Source organism: Equus asinus, chromosome 2, assembly GCF_041296235.1.
Source record: "Equus asinus isolate D_3611 breed Donkey chromosome 2, EquAss-T2T_v2, whole genome shotgun sequence".
In the NCBI taxonomy this organism is placed as follows: domain Eukaryota; kingdom Metazoa; phylum Chordata; class Mammalia; order Perissodactyla; family Equidae; genus Equus; species Equus asinus.
In genome coordinates, this window is record NC_091791.1 from 139,518,187 (window position 1) to 139,533,730 (window position 15,544).

The 15,544-nt window shown below is 44.4% G+C and overlaps 1 protein-coding gene across 2 annotated transcripts in view; it reads left to right on the plus strand.

The window, feature by feature from the left end:
* Positions 1-15,544, plus strand: part of MYO1E (myosin IE) — a 192,194-nt gene that overhangs the window by 152,204 nt on the left and 24,446 nt on the right. For both annotated transcript variants that reach the window (XM_070500699.1, XM_044764793.2), the window contains 5 exons: positions 1,448-1,592; positions 5,117-5,231; positions 5,668-5,837; positions 7,240-7,385; positions 14,741-14,887. In XM_070500699.1, coding sequence (XP_070356800.1) covers positions 1,448-1,592; positions 5,117-5,231; positions 5,668-5,837; positions 7,240-7,385; positions 14,741-14,887 — 723 coding nt within the window. The remainder of the gene's footprint in view (positions 1-1,447; positions 1,593-5,116; positions 5,232-5,667; positions 5,838-7,239; positions 7,386-14,740; positions 14,888-15,544) is intronic.

The window sequence follows — 15,544 nt, forward strand, 5'->3', positions numbered from 1 at the left end:
GTCTAACCCTCATAGTAGCTTCTGGGAACAGAAGAGGGTCCTCTTCTCCAGAGGCCTGGGGCCCATTTACTGCCTGTGTTCTAGATGTGCCTGCTCATAGCATGCCTTCCAACTTCTCACCCACTCTCTCCTTCTCTGATTACCCCTCCTTTCTTCCTTCCTTCTTTCCACCTGAAGTCTTTGGTACCTTCTGTATTTGACATCCCGGAATGTACTTCTCTCTCCTCTATTATGTCAGCCTCTTATATAATTCTAGTGTTTCTAACATAGATCTGTGTAGTAGACTGTATAATCTTTAAGAAAAATATTTGCATATAAACCAATCCATGGCTTCTATGTGGTGCTGTGAATAAAGGACCGATGGGGGTTCACATCCCAGCTCTGAGCCAGCTAAGAGCCTTGAGGGAGTCTCTCTTATTTGCCTGTGTTTCCGACTCGCAAAATGGAAAGACCAACCCAATCAGATCGCTGTAAGAATAAAATGAGATCATACATCTAAAGCACCAAGAACAGCACCTGATGCAGAGGGAGCAAATGTGGGCCATAATGTTAGTTATTACTGCTGTTTGCCAGGCATTATGTAAGGTGCTTGGTGTGCAGGATGAACCCACAGATGTGGCACTCACTCCTGGAGCTCTTGTCCTCATGGAGCAGGCATAAATTAACCAAATAAGCACAAACATGAATTAATTACAAATTATGATACATGCTCTGAAGAAGAAGAAAAATTTTCTATGAGAGAAAATAGCAAGGGGTGATTTTTGCCTGGAGGGTCCAGAAAGATCTCTGGAAGTGTTCCTGAAGAGGAGTCCCCCTGAGCAGGAGCAGCCCTGGGAGGAGTTTGGAGAACAGCACATGTAGTAGAGGGAACAGCATGGGCAAAGGCTCTGAGGAGGGAAGCAGTGTGCAGGAAAAGAGGCCCTCCTTCCAGGAGCACAGTGAACCAAAGGGAGAGGAGAGGCGAGATTGAAGAAGAGCCGAGAATAGCCAAGGACCAGATCACCAGGGCCTGGTGACTCGGGATGCACAGAATCCCAAACATGCAAGTTGATACATAGTAATAATAATGGCTGCTTATGGGAAGCTGTACAGAATTCTTTGCATTAATTGTTAAGTGCTCTGGGGAAATCAATATTGAGAAAAGACCTTTTGATTTTGCTTGAAGAGTGTCGTTGGTGACATTTCAGCAGTGCTATTTTTAGACAGTGGTAGAAAGGAAAAGCAGACTTTCAGCAGGGCGTTAACATGGAAATGGTCAGATAGGGACGGAGTAGGAGGCAGCCCCGAAATGGGCATCCCAGACCCAGGGGATTTCTGTGGTCATCGAAGGCCATCCCTGAGCCTGTGGATGGAGGGGAATATCTCACCAGGACCCCAGTAGCACTTGGTGCCCTTGAGGGGTGGTCCAGTGTAACCCTGACCCTTCTCTCCCTAATTGTCCTCCCAGGTATGCCATTCTGACCAAAGCCACCTGGCCCTCGTGGAAAGGAGATGAGAAACAAGGTGTCCTCCACCTGCTGCAGTCCGTCAACATGGACAGTGACCAGTTCCAGCTTGGGAGGAGCAAAGTGTTCATCAAAGCGCCTGAGTCTGTGAGTGCACGGCCGCCCCTCCCCTCGTCTCCTCTGTGCTACCCCCACCTCCCTGCAGCTCCTCCGCTGGTCCCCTGCCGACAACATGGCTGGCTTCTTTTTCTTATCATTTGGCTAATGCCTTAACGGGCATCTCCTCCAAGAAGGCTTCCTTCTGCTCCCAACCCAAGGGTAGGTCCTTCCCTACACCCCTGCTCCCCGTCACCTTCAGGGCACTCAGCGTGTATAGAGGTGTCATCATATGATGCTTTCTCTTCTTACTTACTGTATCTCTCCCATTCTAGATGACCATCTCCTTGAAGTCGGGCACCCCTGCCTGTTTCTATGCCATTGTATACTCAGAGCTCACATAGGGAGTGGCTCATAGGAGGTGCCTATAGGTATTTATAGTGTCCAGTAGTGTCTAAGCTAAAAAGGGACTTCTTTGTCCCACAAAGGAGGCTTAGGTAAACCTACATCCTCACCTGGGTGATACCAAACAGGTCATTTACACGCAGGCCCAGGCTTCCTCCTTAAATGCAGAGAGAACCTAGGGGGTGAGAATTCCTAGGATTGTACCTTGAAGACCATGAAGGAGTCTGGAAAGGACTGTGAGGAGACAAATAGGTAGGGGGAGAAATCTCTGGTTTATAGAGCATGAATATTTACCAGGAAGGAATTCAAACATATTCATTTTACAATTCACAAACTTACTAGATCTCTACAGATTAATTTCTAGGAACTTCTTTATGTTTCCTAATGAGGGTGTGGTCACTGTAGGCCTAATGAATGTCCGTAGGAAGATCTCAGTTTGAGCAGGAATCCAACACAGCCCCTCAGTTCTTCTGCCCAACTAGCTCTGGGGCTGTGGAACAAAGACATTACTGTTTAAGTTGGAGAAACTGCTAGAACTAACCAAGTTTGACATCATCATTTCTTGAGATTCCTATAACAATCACAAGACTCCATTTCAATTGTCTATGGTAAACTTGGCAAAGTTAGTCATCAGAGCAAGGGGAAATAAGATGAGAACTTGGAGTAATAATGGAAACTTAAGGCAAATCCTGGCCTCGCAATGAGTTTTCTTCTCCTCTAGAATGGAGAAGAATGGAGAACCTTACAGCTGCTGTTCTGCCTGCCTCATAGGATCAGCCTGAGACTCAGAAGTGAATATGGCTATAACTGAATGGCTTTATGAACCATAAAAATTATTAAATAAATAAGTGGCACACGTCGATAGAACCCATTTATGAAAAGTTTGTGGTAGCATTTTCCACTTTGAGTTATTTGTAGCTTCACAGCAATTTCATTTCCAAATATAAAATGAAAATGTTGTGTCATACACCATTAAGCATCCCACAGAACAGTTCCTGTTCTTTCTAAAACGGGATGGAGTGATTTATCAGTACAATGCAGCTCCTCTGTTGTTTTATACCCACTTTTGCTTTTTCAACTTGCTAAATTTTCACATATAATTAAAAACAGCTTCAATGTTTTTCATTCTTTTTTTTCTGATTCAGTTCAGCTTTGAGGTTTTACTTCCAAAATTAACATTTACTTTTGGTTTTTCTTTTCCTTTCTTCCTCCCAGTTGCTTTATTACCGTCACTTGACTCTCATTTCCCCTGTCTTTTCACACATACACACACACTCCACTACTCTCTCCCCTCCCCCATCACTCATCCATCCACACCTAGCCTTGACATTGCAAATACTTGTACAAAAATTGGTTTTTAAAAATCCACCTTGTGATTTTGCCTTGGCTTTTACAGGAAATGCACTGAACACACAAAATAACCCATTTGCTTTTAAGAACCCACGTTAGACATCAGACACCAAAGGGTTTGGTCTTGTGTATTTGTTACATGTGTCCATGATTTTTTTCCCCCTCTCTCTCTTTTTTTCTTGAACCTCCCTGCTTTCTCACCCCCCATGGCTTTTGGAAAGAACCTAAAACCCAACTAATCTTTGAAATAGTCTATAGGATGTTGGGAATTGGTTGTTTCTTCATCCTTTCTGAGTCACAAGTGTGTTTTCTGTGCCATTCCCAAAATAGTTCTGGGAAAGAAGACGAAAACAAGACTTACTCAGAAACCAAACACACAAGATAAGAAACACCAACGAATATTCTTACAACAGGCAACCGCAGGGCTCAGATTTTAAACATTCTGTCCAGTTGTTAAACCATGTATTCCCTTTTGTACTGAGAAATAAATGCCTCATGCCTGTTGTATATGGCACTGAAGGCTGTGGATTGAAGTGGCCCCTCCCTTGGTATTTTGAGTTTGAGATCTTTCTGCACAGCTGGGGCTGAGAGAAGGAGAAGCTGAGTGACAGGAGGAGATAGATGTGACTCCTGAAGCTAGACCCAGATAAACAGAGACCACAGATCAAGCCCAGCTGCCTTCAAACCACATTTGCTTGTTTACTTCTGGAACATTTTTGCAATGGCTATTCATCCTCTTTACTTTGGATTTTCGTTGGTTTCTTTTCTTTTCTTTTGTCCTAGAGAGTCATGTGAACCACTTCCTAGGTGAATGGTAAAGTTTCCCACCATTCTGCGAGTTGATCAAATGCCGATTTACAGAGAAAGACTTTTGTGTCAAAGTGAGGAAGAGGCTACAGAGCCTGAAAGACCTTGGTTCACTTTCCAGCCCCACCCAGGCTTCGTTCCAATTTTCCCATCTGTAAAATGGAGACACAGAAATATGCGGCTCGTGTAGGTGTTGAGGGGTTGAATGATATAGTGCATATGAAGTGTCTAGGGTGATTCCTGACCCATAGTGGGTACTCGGTACATTACAGCTCTTTGCTTTCATCTTCATTATTCCAGAGCTTCATTGAGTAGGATGCAACAATTAGTATTAATTGTTAAAATGGCCTGAGTTTCAAGACCTGCCAGTGTCTGATACGGGTCCTTAAGCAAAAGTGTCTCAGCCCCTCTTGGTGAATCCAAGTCCTCACTAGCACATCGTAGGTCCAACTCTGGTCACTGTGGTTATTATCCTCTGCCCAGTGACACCTTGGGGAATCCTATGAGGCAGGAAATCTATACTTTCATGGTACTGACAGTAAGGCAGTCCTCCTTCCACAGCAGCACAAGCTCTGCTCCTGCAAAAGCTGGAAAATTCTATTAAGAGGCTTTAGGTAGCACAAAACAATAGCCTCCACCAGCTCATTCGACCTAACCACCTAGTATCCTCTTTGGACCAGGGTGGGGAATAAGTGGATGAAGGTTGAGTCACTCATTTGATTCTCACCGGGATTCTGAGCGAGGTAGGGCAGACACCATTAAGGTCCAACTGAATACTCTCAGACCCAGCTATTTTCCATTATGTTTTTTTGTTTAAAAAATCTGTAGATACAAAAGTTATAGTGATCCTAAACAACATGCCCTAATAATCATTTTTTCACATTTGTTTATGAGTCTGAGAAGCTGCTTTCCACGTATGTCCTTGACTAAAATCGAGTGTCCCTGAAATAACCCCAAAAAGTGATGCTCAGGTCTTGTGAATTGGCTCACATTTGTCTTCTCTACGTTCACAGCTATTTCTTCTAGAAGAGATGAGAGAGAGGAAGTATGATGGGTACGCTCGAGTGATACAGAAATCTTGGAGGAAGTTCGTAGCCCGGAAGAAGTATGTCCAAATGCGAGAAGAAGGTATTTGAGTCATTTTGTTTCACACGCTCAACAAATCTCAAGAGGAATTTAGAGCTCAGGTGAAGTCACAAGTTCATTTGACTTTGCATATAATGCTGTGTGTTAAAAACCTTGCGTTCAGGGGCTGGCCCCGTGGCCGAGTGGTTAAGTTCTCGAGCTCCGCTGCAGGCGGCCCAGTGTTTCGTTGGTTCGAATCCTGGGCGTGGACATGGCTACTGCTCATCAAGCCACACTGAGGCAGCGTCCCACATGCCACAACTAGAAGGACCCACAACGAAGAATACACAACTATGTACCGGGGGGCTTTGGGGAGAAAAAGGAAAAAAAAAATCTTGCATTCATTTAGAGCTTCTCTGTGTATTTCCACACTAAGTATTTCCCTCCTTTCTCTGGGGAACCAATCCCTCTCCTTTCTCTGCGCTTCTGGGAATTGCAGCCTCAGACCTCCTGTTGAACAAGAAGGAGAGAAGGAGAAACAGTATTAACAGGAACTTCATCGGGGATTACATCGGGATGGAGGAGCACCCGGAACTCCAGCAGTTTGTGGGCAAGAGGGAAAAGATCGATTTTGCAGACACAGTGACCAAGTACGACAGGAGGTTCAAGGTGCGTGCTGACCTCCTCCCTCTGAGAGTTCACCGAACAGATTCCTTAGTTTTAAAAATCACTCATAATTGTGCTTTTCTTATTACCAAAACAGAACATGTTCATTGTAGAAAAACTTAGAAAATACAGATAAGCCAAAAGGAAAATAGCCACCTATACCCAGAAAAATCGCTGTCAACACTTTGTGTGTAGAACTTTTTTATACAACATGCATTTGTATATTTAATTCTACAAAAATGAGACTACATTCCGTGCTGGTTTATGTCCTGGGTTGTTTTTTTTCTTAAAATATGCCAGGGAGAACTTTCCAGATTAAGAGATATATCAATATAATTATTTTATTTAGCTGCATCATATTCCATTCAACAGATGCTTCACTCTATTTTTAACCAATTTCTCATTATCCATTTTTAGTGGGTTTTTTGTTTGTTTGGGGTTTTTGTTTGTTTGTTTACTGTCATAGAAAAGGTTACAGTGAGCTTCCTTTCACACATATCTTTGTGCGTTTGCGGATGCTTTTGGAATAAATTGATAGGCGTGGAATCATTGGGTCAAAAGATTCAGAATATCAAGCAATACTGCAAAGTGTTCTTACCCGTCGCACCACCACCAAAGGGACAGCTGATTCTTTTACTTTCACCCCTTCCCTTAGACTCTTTTTTTTGCCCAGTAAGATCTTGGCTCTAATGAAATCTGCAGCCACAGTAGTTCACAGACCCAGGAAGAGCTTTTTGTTTGTTTGGATTTTGGTCAGGAAAAAAAATGAAATAAGCAAGGATTCATATAACAAGGAAGATGATGCTATTTTGCTGAAACCAAATCACTCCTTACAGCTGCTCTGCTGGCAGATTTGAATGCGAACATGAGTAACTGGGGCTCTCAGTAGTGTTTGGGTATAAGGTGGTCGGTAACCCACATATTCCAAAGTTTCTTTTTATTAGATTTTTAAGTTAGTCACTGAAATGAACATTTACCGATTTCAGAAAGTAAAAATTTCGTGGACTCACAAAAAGCATCTACATGGACACTTGAGGGATCCCTGGTTGAGAAGCACGCTCTAGTAGATAATATGGTAGAGTCACCATATGTGTTGGTTTGCCTGGGACTGTCCCTTTCCACCTGCTGGCCTCATATCTCACGTGGATGCATGTGAATTTGCTATTTTTGGAAGTCAGGAAAGTCAAACATCAGCAATTTCATACATGTCAACCTAATAACCATCAACAATGCCCTCTTTCATTCTTAAGGGACCTGGGTAGATGATAAATGGCATGGGCATACCAATGGCAGTGAAAATTTGCTACCCAAGGCAGTGTCCCTTTGTCTGGTGACAGATGCCCATTGTGTGAACAGCTGTCACTTTGACTTGTCCGCCACTTTCTTAAAGCGCCTCTCCTTACAGGGTGTAAAGCGAGACCTGCTTCTTACTCCAAAGTGCTTGTACTTAATTGGACGAGAAAAGGTCAAACAGGGCCCCGACAAAGGCCTCGTGAAAGAAGTGCTGAAGCGGAGAATAGAGGTGGAGAGGATCTTGTCCGTGTCCCTCAGGTGAGTGGTGAGGGGATGGAGGGCGAGGAGTCCCATCTCTTCTCGACATCACCATCCACTATTTGAAGCACAGCCTGGAGCAAGGCTCAGGCAGCCTCCCCGATTGTCAAAATCATGATGAAGAGAACAGAATTTCCTCTTCTTCCCAAGGAAGACCTGACCCTCATAGGTCTCAGGGCGTCCTGAAAGGCCAGGAATGCGGTACCAAGAGAAGATTACCGTCTGGTCAGCTCCTCTAATCAAAGGGTACCAGATCATTGTTTCCATAAAATTTGAGAAACAAACTTAGTATTTGGAACAAACAGTATAATTTCTCTTACTGAAGTGGGGTCGAAGGTCCAGAACCATGTCTCCCCAAGCCCACCTCAGCCCCTTTGAAGACCTAACCCATATTCCCAGCAAAGGCCCAGGCAGAGGTGGCCATTAGGTCATCAGGATTGCTTTTTAGTTTGCCGTGATTTCTGATTGTCCTGGAAAGGAAGTTTCCTTAGGGTCCTTTCTGCCTGTTCATGCAAGGGACGGAGTACAAATTGGTCTCTATAATCTGTAGCCCTGGAGTCATCGCCAAATGCTCCCTTCAACTCCAAGTTCACAGGCAGAGGCCCTTGCTCTTCCTGTCAACACTTGGGCTTTCAGTTGGCAGGGGGACGCCTGTGCGGGAGACTTCCCTCAATCCTCTAGTGCTAAGAACTCCCAGACTAAGTCTGCCCTGAGGAGAGCAAATCTTCCCGGTCCGCGGGAGGCTGAGGAAAGAGGAAGAAAGGCTCCTTTGAGCCCAGTACCTTCCTTCTTGAGTTGTGGCCCTGGGCCCTTTTGAGAATTCCGCTGCCTTACCCAGGACAAGCTTTGGGCTGCCATTGCGTTGAAAGTAGTGACGTTCTGGTCTCTTGTGAACCTGGCTTACTGGAATTGGGACACCTCTCTAAACTCTTACTCTGCACAGAAGACAAAACTGCTGTGCTCAGGACAAAGCAGGGCTTTTTTTGCTCTGGCATCTGACCTATCAGGCTGGAAATCCTGGCTACGGTGTGATAATCCAGAGCAGGTTTCAAGTTATGTCCATTCTTGCCTATGTCACTGTGGTTTCTGATTCTACCTGTTCCCAATTTTCCTGGATAAAGGGTCAGGCAGTGCTGTGAGGTTGAGTGTTTAAAACATTGCAACTCAGGATGTGGTAAAACTTCTAAGCAGATGAGTCCATCAGCAGCCTTCTGCAGCCCCACCTCAGGTAGGTCTCGGCGCCTTGGATTTCAAGGGAAAGCTCTAGCCTCTAAGACCTGGTGTTCAGAAGGTCTTCCTGAGCAATTTGGCTTACTGGCTGGGCCACCATCTGAGTTGGGTGGCCTGCTGGCCACACTCTTCCAGCTAGCTGTGCTGTGAGGCTGCTTTTGGTGTTCCGGGGAGCCCCACTGGAAGCTTCGCTTTTTTTCTTGTATGGGGAGCAGCTCTACCTGGGCTAAGCTGGGTTGGCTGAACTGCCCTGTGTACACTTGACAGTAGCTGTGGAGGATAGCCAAGGAGTCGCAGCTCTGGGGCGCATCTGCTCACTCCCTGAGGGGGATTGTTTTTCTGTTCTTATCACCCAGGTCTGTCTTCAGCCTTCAGACCGTTCCAAGAGTGCTTGGTCATGAACAATCATAATATATCTACATTTCTATCAGGCGCTTTGACTCTTTGACACTGTCCTGTTGATCAAGTCCTTGAGGCTTATCCAGGTTTGGGATAGTCACAGTCAAATTTTTTCCTTCTGTCTTTTTTTCTTCCCTCATAGCCTCCGGGAATACAGTGTGTTTATCACCAGCTTCTTTTTCTGCTTCCTCTTTAGTATTCACAGCCTGGACATTTGCTTCCTTGTGGCCTTTCCTTTTTAGAGGATGTAATAAAATGAGGTACTTAGCCTGAAAGTTGTTCTGGCTCTAGGGGAAAAACTAAGAGGCTGAGTCATCCTAACTTGTGATCTCTGCGTGTTGCAGTTGCTGAGCGCCACACTTACCAAGACTAGTATTGCTCCCTCATTTCCTTTACCCATTGGATATAGGCCAGTAATCTAAACCAAGCTAGGAATGCCACCAGACGGGTGATGTGTGTGCCGAGTCAAACCAAGAGTAGAAATGGATTGTGGTACCAGACCACCAAATGGGTGTGTGTATTGTGTTCTCTGAAAATATTTCAATACTGGGGTAGAGAAAGATCTTAATGGTCGTCTTGCACTTCAGGAAAAAAAGTTGTAACATCTGTATGTGTTTTGAAGGCTTTAGGAGGCTTACTACTTGACTGTTAGCTGGACTGATCACCTAATGGCTCCTTCTAGTTAAGACTATCAGAGGGTCCTACCAGCTTGATCTTTCAGCCCATCTCTAACTCTTCTAACTACCGCCAAAGCAAAGTGGGCTCACAGCTCCCTAGTCAAACCAACCAACCATATGAAAGCAATCAGTGAGACGATTTGGGAAATGCAAGCATGACTAAATAGTTGATATGAAGGATTTATTGTTCATTTCCTTAGGTGTGATGACGGTATTGTGGCTATTTTTATTTAAAGGGGCTTTATCTTTTAGAGATACACACTGAAATATTTAAGGATATAATAATATAATATTCATATTTTGCTCTAAAACAACCTATTTTGTCTGTGGAAGTCGGAAGAGGAAGTCGGAAGTCTGGACATGTAGATAAATATGGTTTTTTGTGGATTGATGTCTTGAAACCTTCTGACATAGAGGTTCATTCTGCCATTCTACTTTTTTTATATTTGAAATTTTCCATAATAAGAAGTTTTTTCTAATCCTCTAGTAAACATCATGTTTTTAGAAGTCTTGACCTTTTATGAATACACTGAAATATGTCTCGTTGAATTATAGTTGAAATGTAAAAAAATTTTTGAGTTACATGAAAAAAATAGGGTAGGCTCTAGCTCAGAGAGATATGAGGACTGCAGTTGCTGAAAGGGACTCTTGGATAATTTGAACAGGAAAAATCCTTATCTAAAAAAAAGTTAGGCCAAAACACTGATGCCTACAGTTCTGCCTTCACTGGGACTTGGTGAGAATATCAAGACGTGGCACACCACGGTACAGTGCGACATGGAATTTCTGAGGTTCGGGGGACCTGCTGATGGACGGCCAAGCATCGGGCTTCGAAGGATCCTTCAAGAGCTGCTTCTTCTCTGAGTACTGACTTGGCCTCACTCTTATTTGAAAAAGTCGATTCAATAGAAGGGTGGCCACAAGGTGTAATAGCCTATGTTCTTTACTCTCCTCTTGCAGGCGATGAGATTGGTACTGTAAAATCTCATATTTGGGGCTCTCTGATGGGGCTTCTCATTCCCGTAGCTGACCGCTAGAGGCCTAAGACCACAAGCTACGTGGCTGCCTGTCTGGGTCAGTAGATTTTCCAATACTTGTATGTAATTCAAAAAGCAACCGCTAAGAGGCGGCTTTAGACGGAGGCTCAGCCCCCTTGGTCATAAACTTCTTGCCTAAAACATTTCCTTGCCCAATTGCACTCACCTCTGGCAGTTAGAACAGCCTGCTCAGCTGACCTGAGGCATTTCTGAAATCTGGACTCAACTGTGGCCTTTGGGCTTTGGGAACCTGGAAGTTGTCAACATTTTTAGACTGACCACCTGCCTTGGGTTCAGCCCTGGGATTCCAAGGTGAATGAGACATAGTCACTGCCTCAAGGAGCTCCTCGCATTCTGGAAGGAGGAACAGATACCTGAGTAAACATGTGCATACAGGTTACAAGTGCTCAGAAAGTGACGTTCAGGATGCAAAAGACAGGAGGGAGCCTTCCCCCTGGGGGTCAGATGAGGCTTCTCCCGGGAGGCCTGTGGTGAGGTCTGACACAACATATGTCTGCACTTTCTCAGAGAAATGAGGGAGGATCCAAAACTGGTGCCACTGGTTTCTCTGAGTGGTAGAATTCTGGGTAAAGTTTATTTTCTTGTGTATTCATGTCTGTGCTTTCCAGTTTACTAAAAGGAGCGTTTATTTCATAATCAGGAAACATTTTTTAAAAGCTTAAATAAAGGCAGGTCTGTCCTTGGAAACTGCCTTTTCAGCTTTAAAAAAAAACTTCTTTAAGACTTTACTCAGTGTTTTGTAACTAACGTGTTTGCGAAGAAGATATTGGTTAAGGGAGCAAGACAGAATTTTCTAGTGTTGTCAGCAATACAACAATAAGCCACAAAGACGAGTGGATAAATAGCAAGTAGAGCCAAACCAGGGACTAGTAAGGCTCTTTCAACACAGGAGACTGAGTCAAACATCTGTAAGGAATTGCAGCTTGAGCGTATGAACAAGACGGGGTGAAGTCCAAAGATAAGTCTGACTTTTTAGAATAAATAAATGTAAAAGCTTTGTTTTCAGATCTAGGAGCATGGGCTGAAGAGGCGGAATGAGCTGAAACTCTGGCCGGGGTGAAGATGCTTTCACTGACCCCTATGCCTGGGTCATTGAGGGAGGGGTTACTGAATTTGATGGTTGAAGTCAAAGTGTCCAAACATTCTCTTCTCGTTTCCAAACTCATGCTGATAATTGACCTTGAAGTTTTGGCCTGCTTGCTTTTTCTCTTTATGGTAATGAACTCCTAATACATCTAAGCACATTAACCCGCTCAGGGTTACGGGTGTTGTGCTCATTTAGCCCTGTTGAATAATCGCCGTTCCGCCTGAAGTACAGCCAGGCAAACAGACATGTCCAGGCCTGTCAGAGAGCACTTGGAGTTAAGCAACTAACACAGGAAGGAGTTTCATTCCTCACCCCACACACCAAAAAGCGGTGCCTCCTGTTTGACTCTTTCCCCATTGCGTGTGCTCCCTTGCTAAGGCGGCAGTCTTCTTATACCACTGCTGGAGTGCTTGGACTCTATTTCATGAATCCCAAATGACTTGGGGGAGCAGCTTCTCCATAAGTGCCTTTTGGAGTTTTGAATTGCTGTAATTGAAGTAATTAAGACAATTCCAGAGTTTTCATCTGGCCAGAATCTGGAAGATGATAGTAGCTTTGTGGTCACAGCTCCTGAAGCATTATTCTCAACCTTTTGGAAATGATTCCAATTCCTAGTTTGGAAAAGTTTGTGGTCAAGAAAGTACAGTGGAGCTTGTGAGCTGTCCTGCAATACCCATTCTCTTCCTTACATATCAATAGGTGGCAGCCTAGCCAAGGACTACGTTTCCCAGGCTTCCTTGCAGCTAGGTGTAACCATGTGACCCACTACTGGCCAATGGGTTGTGAGCAGAAGTGACTTGTACAACTTCCTAGTCATAAGTTTAGTGGGAAGGAGTAGGTGCCTGGCTCCCAGGCACTGTGGAACTGTCATGTTGTCCCTCAATTGCTTTTGCATGTGCTGTTGAGTGACAGAGATAAAAACGCTATATTGTTTAAACTACCAGTTGTCAAAATCTTCATCACAACAGAAAAACTTATAACCCAACTATCACAAGTGTAGGCAAGAAGCATGGTTGTGATGTGGAGATATCTGAAAATAGACTCTTGAGTTAATAATAGTGACCAAGTGCTGCAACCAAATGGCCATTATTTGTCCAAAAGCCGCTGTAAAGTATTCTGATTCCACATGGAAGAAGAGCTCTTTGGGTGCTCATCTTCAGGAAGCAGGCTGTGAAGAGCCCAGCTCCTCTCCCTGGTGCTGGTATCTCGCTGGTAGTTGACTCCACTCCTCCCCTGTGGTTTGTGCATGCTGCGATTCTGTGCCTTTGCATTCCAACTGTGCAGTGGTCCTGCCTTTGACCTTCTTTCTCCTGTGGATTACCAAGCTCCTTTCCTCTATGACAGCTGAGGGGTTGAGGATGCAGGGAGACAGGCCGTGACTATAGCTCCCGGCTCTGTCAGGCTCAGGTCATTAGCTCCCTGCCTCAGCCCAGAGAGAGAAGGTTCCTGACAAGCCCGGGATCGTCCACCAAGGCTCTCTCTGCCCAAGGAAGACATCTGGTCTCCAGGACTGCCCACTGTGACCTTGTCATCTTGATAGGGCTAAAAAGAGAGACCACAGGAGTTGCAGTTTAAATATTTCAAATTCTACACAAAGGAAGAGTCCCTGGTCTCAAAGATTCTCTCTACTCTGGTCCTCCATATGATCCACTTGCCTCACCATCTGGCCTTTTCACAGCCACAGTAATCCTACTGGTGCCCCGGTACCAGGAGCCCCGAGAGCAGACCACAGCTCCTATGTGATACAACACAGCTCTGGTTACTAAGAGAACCATGGCTTTGGCACATTCTGCGCCTGGAGAGATTAAAATGTTACTTTGGTCAGTTCATTGAAGGAGATTCACTTAAATTGTGTTTAATGCCTGGAAAAATGCTTATCATCCCTCATGAAATGTCATTCTTCAGAGGGTTGTCTTAGATATTTGACAGTGGTACTTGGAGGTACTTGTAAATGTGTATATTATGAAGCCCTTGGAATGGTGGCCTCCTTCAACTGAGCTATACATCTAACAGCTAGGGAGTAAAAAGTCTCAATTATACATGTGTTGTAGTTTCCAGGAAGTCTAGCTGGGCCTGGAGATGGAGCTGTGTCTAATCACTCCCCCTGAGCACTGAGCACTTTCTCCATGACTGGGTTTCCTCGGCCTCTTCCTTCTAAGCTCCCTGCAGCTCCTAACATTCCCTCCTCTCCAGTCCTGAGTTTCCCCACAGCCCAATCCCATCCAAACATGCAGTTCCCGCAAAGCTGTGTGCTTTCCCCGTCCCGCGCAGTTCACCAGCGGGAAGGTGATGATTGCGCCTGCTTGCTGTGTGTTCACCTGTCCTGTGTGCCTGTATGTCGGTGCGGTGGTGCATCCAGCAGCACCTGGCACGCAGTATAAGCAGAGCACCACATCCCCAAAGGCTCCTAATAAGTGCGTATGAAGCCCAGGCCCTTGGCTTCCCTCTGATCACTGAGCTTACGGTTGTTCAAGTTAGGGTTTATTACAATAGCTACAAGCATATCATAAATTCTGCTAACTTGGAGCTTAGAGGACTTGTTCATTTTCAGCCACGTTCTATTCACAGCATTCTGGATTTTTGTGATCTTAAGAACACAGAAGTTGAATTTGAAAATGGATTTTTCTAAAATACAGACTAAATTGTCCTTAAATTCTTGATTTTAAAAATCATTTGGGAAAAGTATTATAATTGTGATTTTGCTGGGCTATAGACTTCCTTTGAAAGCAGATTTCAATGACTTTATCATGTAGTTCGTTGTTGTTATGTTTGGTTTTAAAGATTCTCTCTTACAGAAAGACTATAGAAGCCTAGGACTATCTTACAGGATAAATAAATGAGTGAAAAAAATAATGGAATAAACATAAGTGCAACCTGCATTAAGTCTTTCCAATCTCTTTGCAGTACTATGCAGGATGACATTTTTATTCTTCATGAACAAGAGTATGACAGTTTGCTTGAATCCGTCTTCAAAACTGAATTTTTAAGCCTGTTGGCAAAACGTTATGAGGAAAAAACTCAGAAGCAACTACCTCTGAAATTTAGCAATACGTAAGTTGAGAACCGGGGCCCAAACATCTGAGGGAAACTAAAAGGGACCTCACCCGTGGGGTCCAGGCTGAGAGGAGAGCCTGTGGGGTGGGGTGTGGGGTCTGACTGGCTCCAGTGGCTTCAGTGAAGCCCAGCCTCGGGTGCCTCAGCGCCCCCTGTGGACTCTTAGAGGCTGAAGAGGACAGCCTGGATGGTGGTCACAGACTTTGAAAGGGTCACTTTCACATTTCTGTGAAATAATGACTTCATCAAATGGTGTATTTTATCATTTGAACAAAGGTCACCAAAGTGGGGCAGAGGAAAGCCAATTTTTATACATCATCAGCAAAAGAATATTTTATTTAGCAGAACAAATAGAAAGGGACTAAGGCTGGAAGAAGAAGAGACTGGAATAGGGGCTTAAGTTCCCAAGATGTATGCATAATAAAACCTGTTGGTGGGCCATTTGGGGACTTGGGTGCTGCGATGGCCAGTCTTGTGTCTCAACTCACCTTCATTTGTTTTAGCAACATGGCTTCGTGGACCAGATATTTCATACTGTTGAGCTCCTAATCTCATATTTGCTGAGTGAGAGTTATTTGGCTTTTCTTCTTAAATTTCCCCATCTATAAAATGGAGGTATCCTCCATCCCTTCCCATTCATGAGAATGAGGCCAA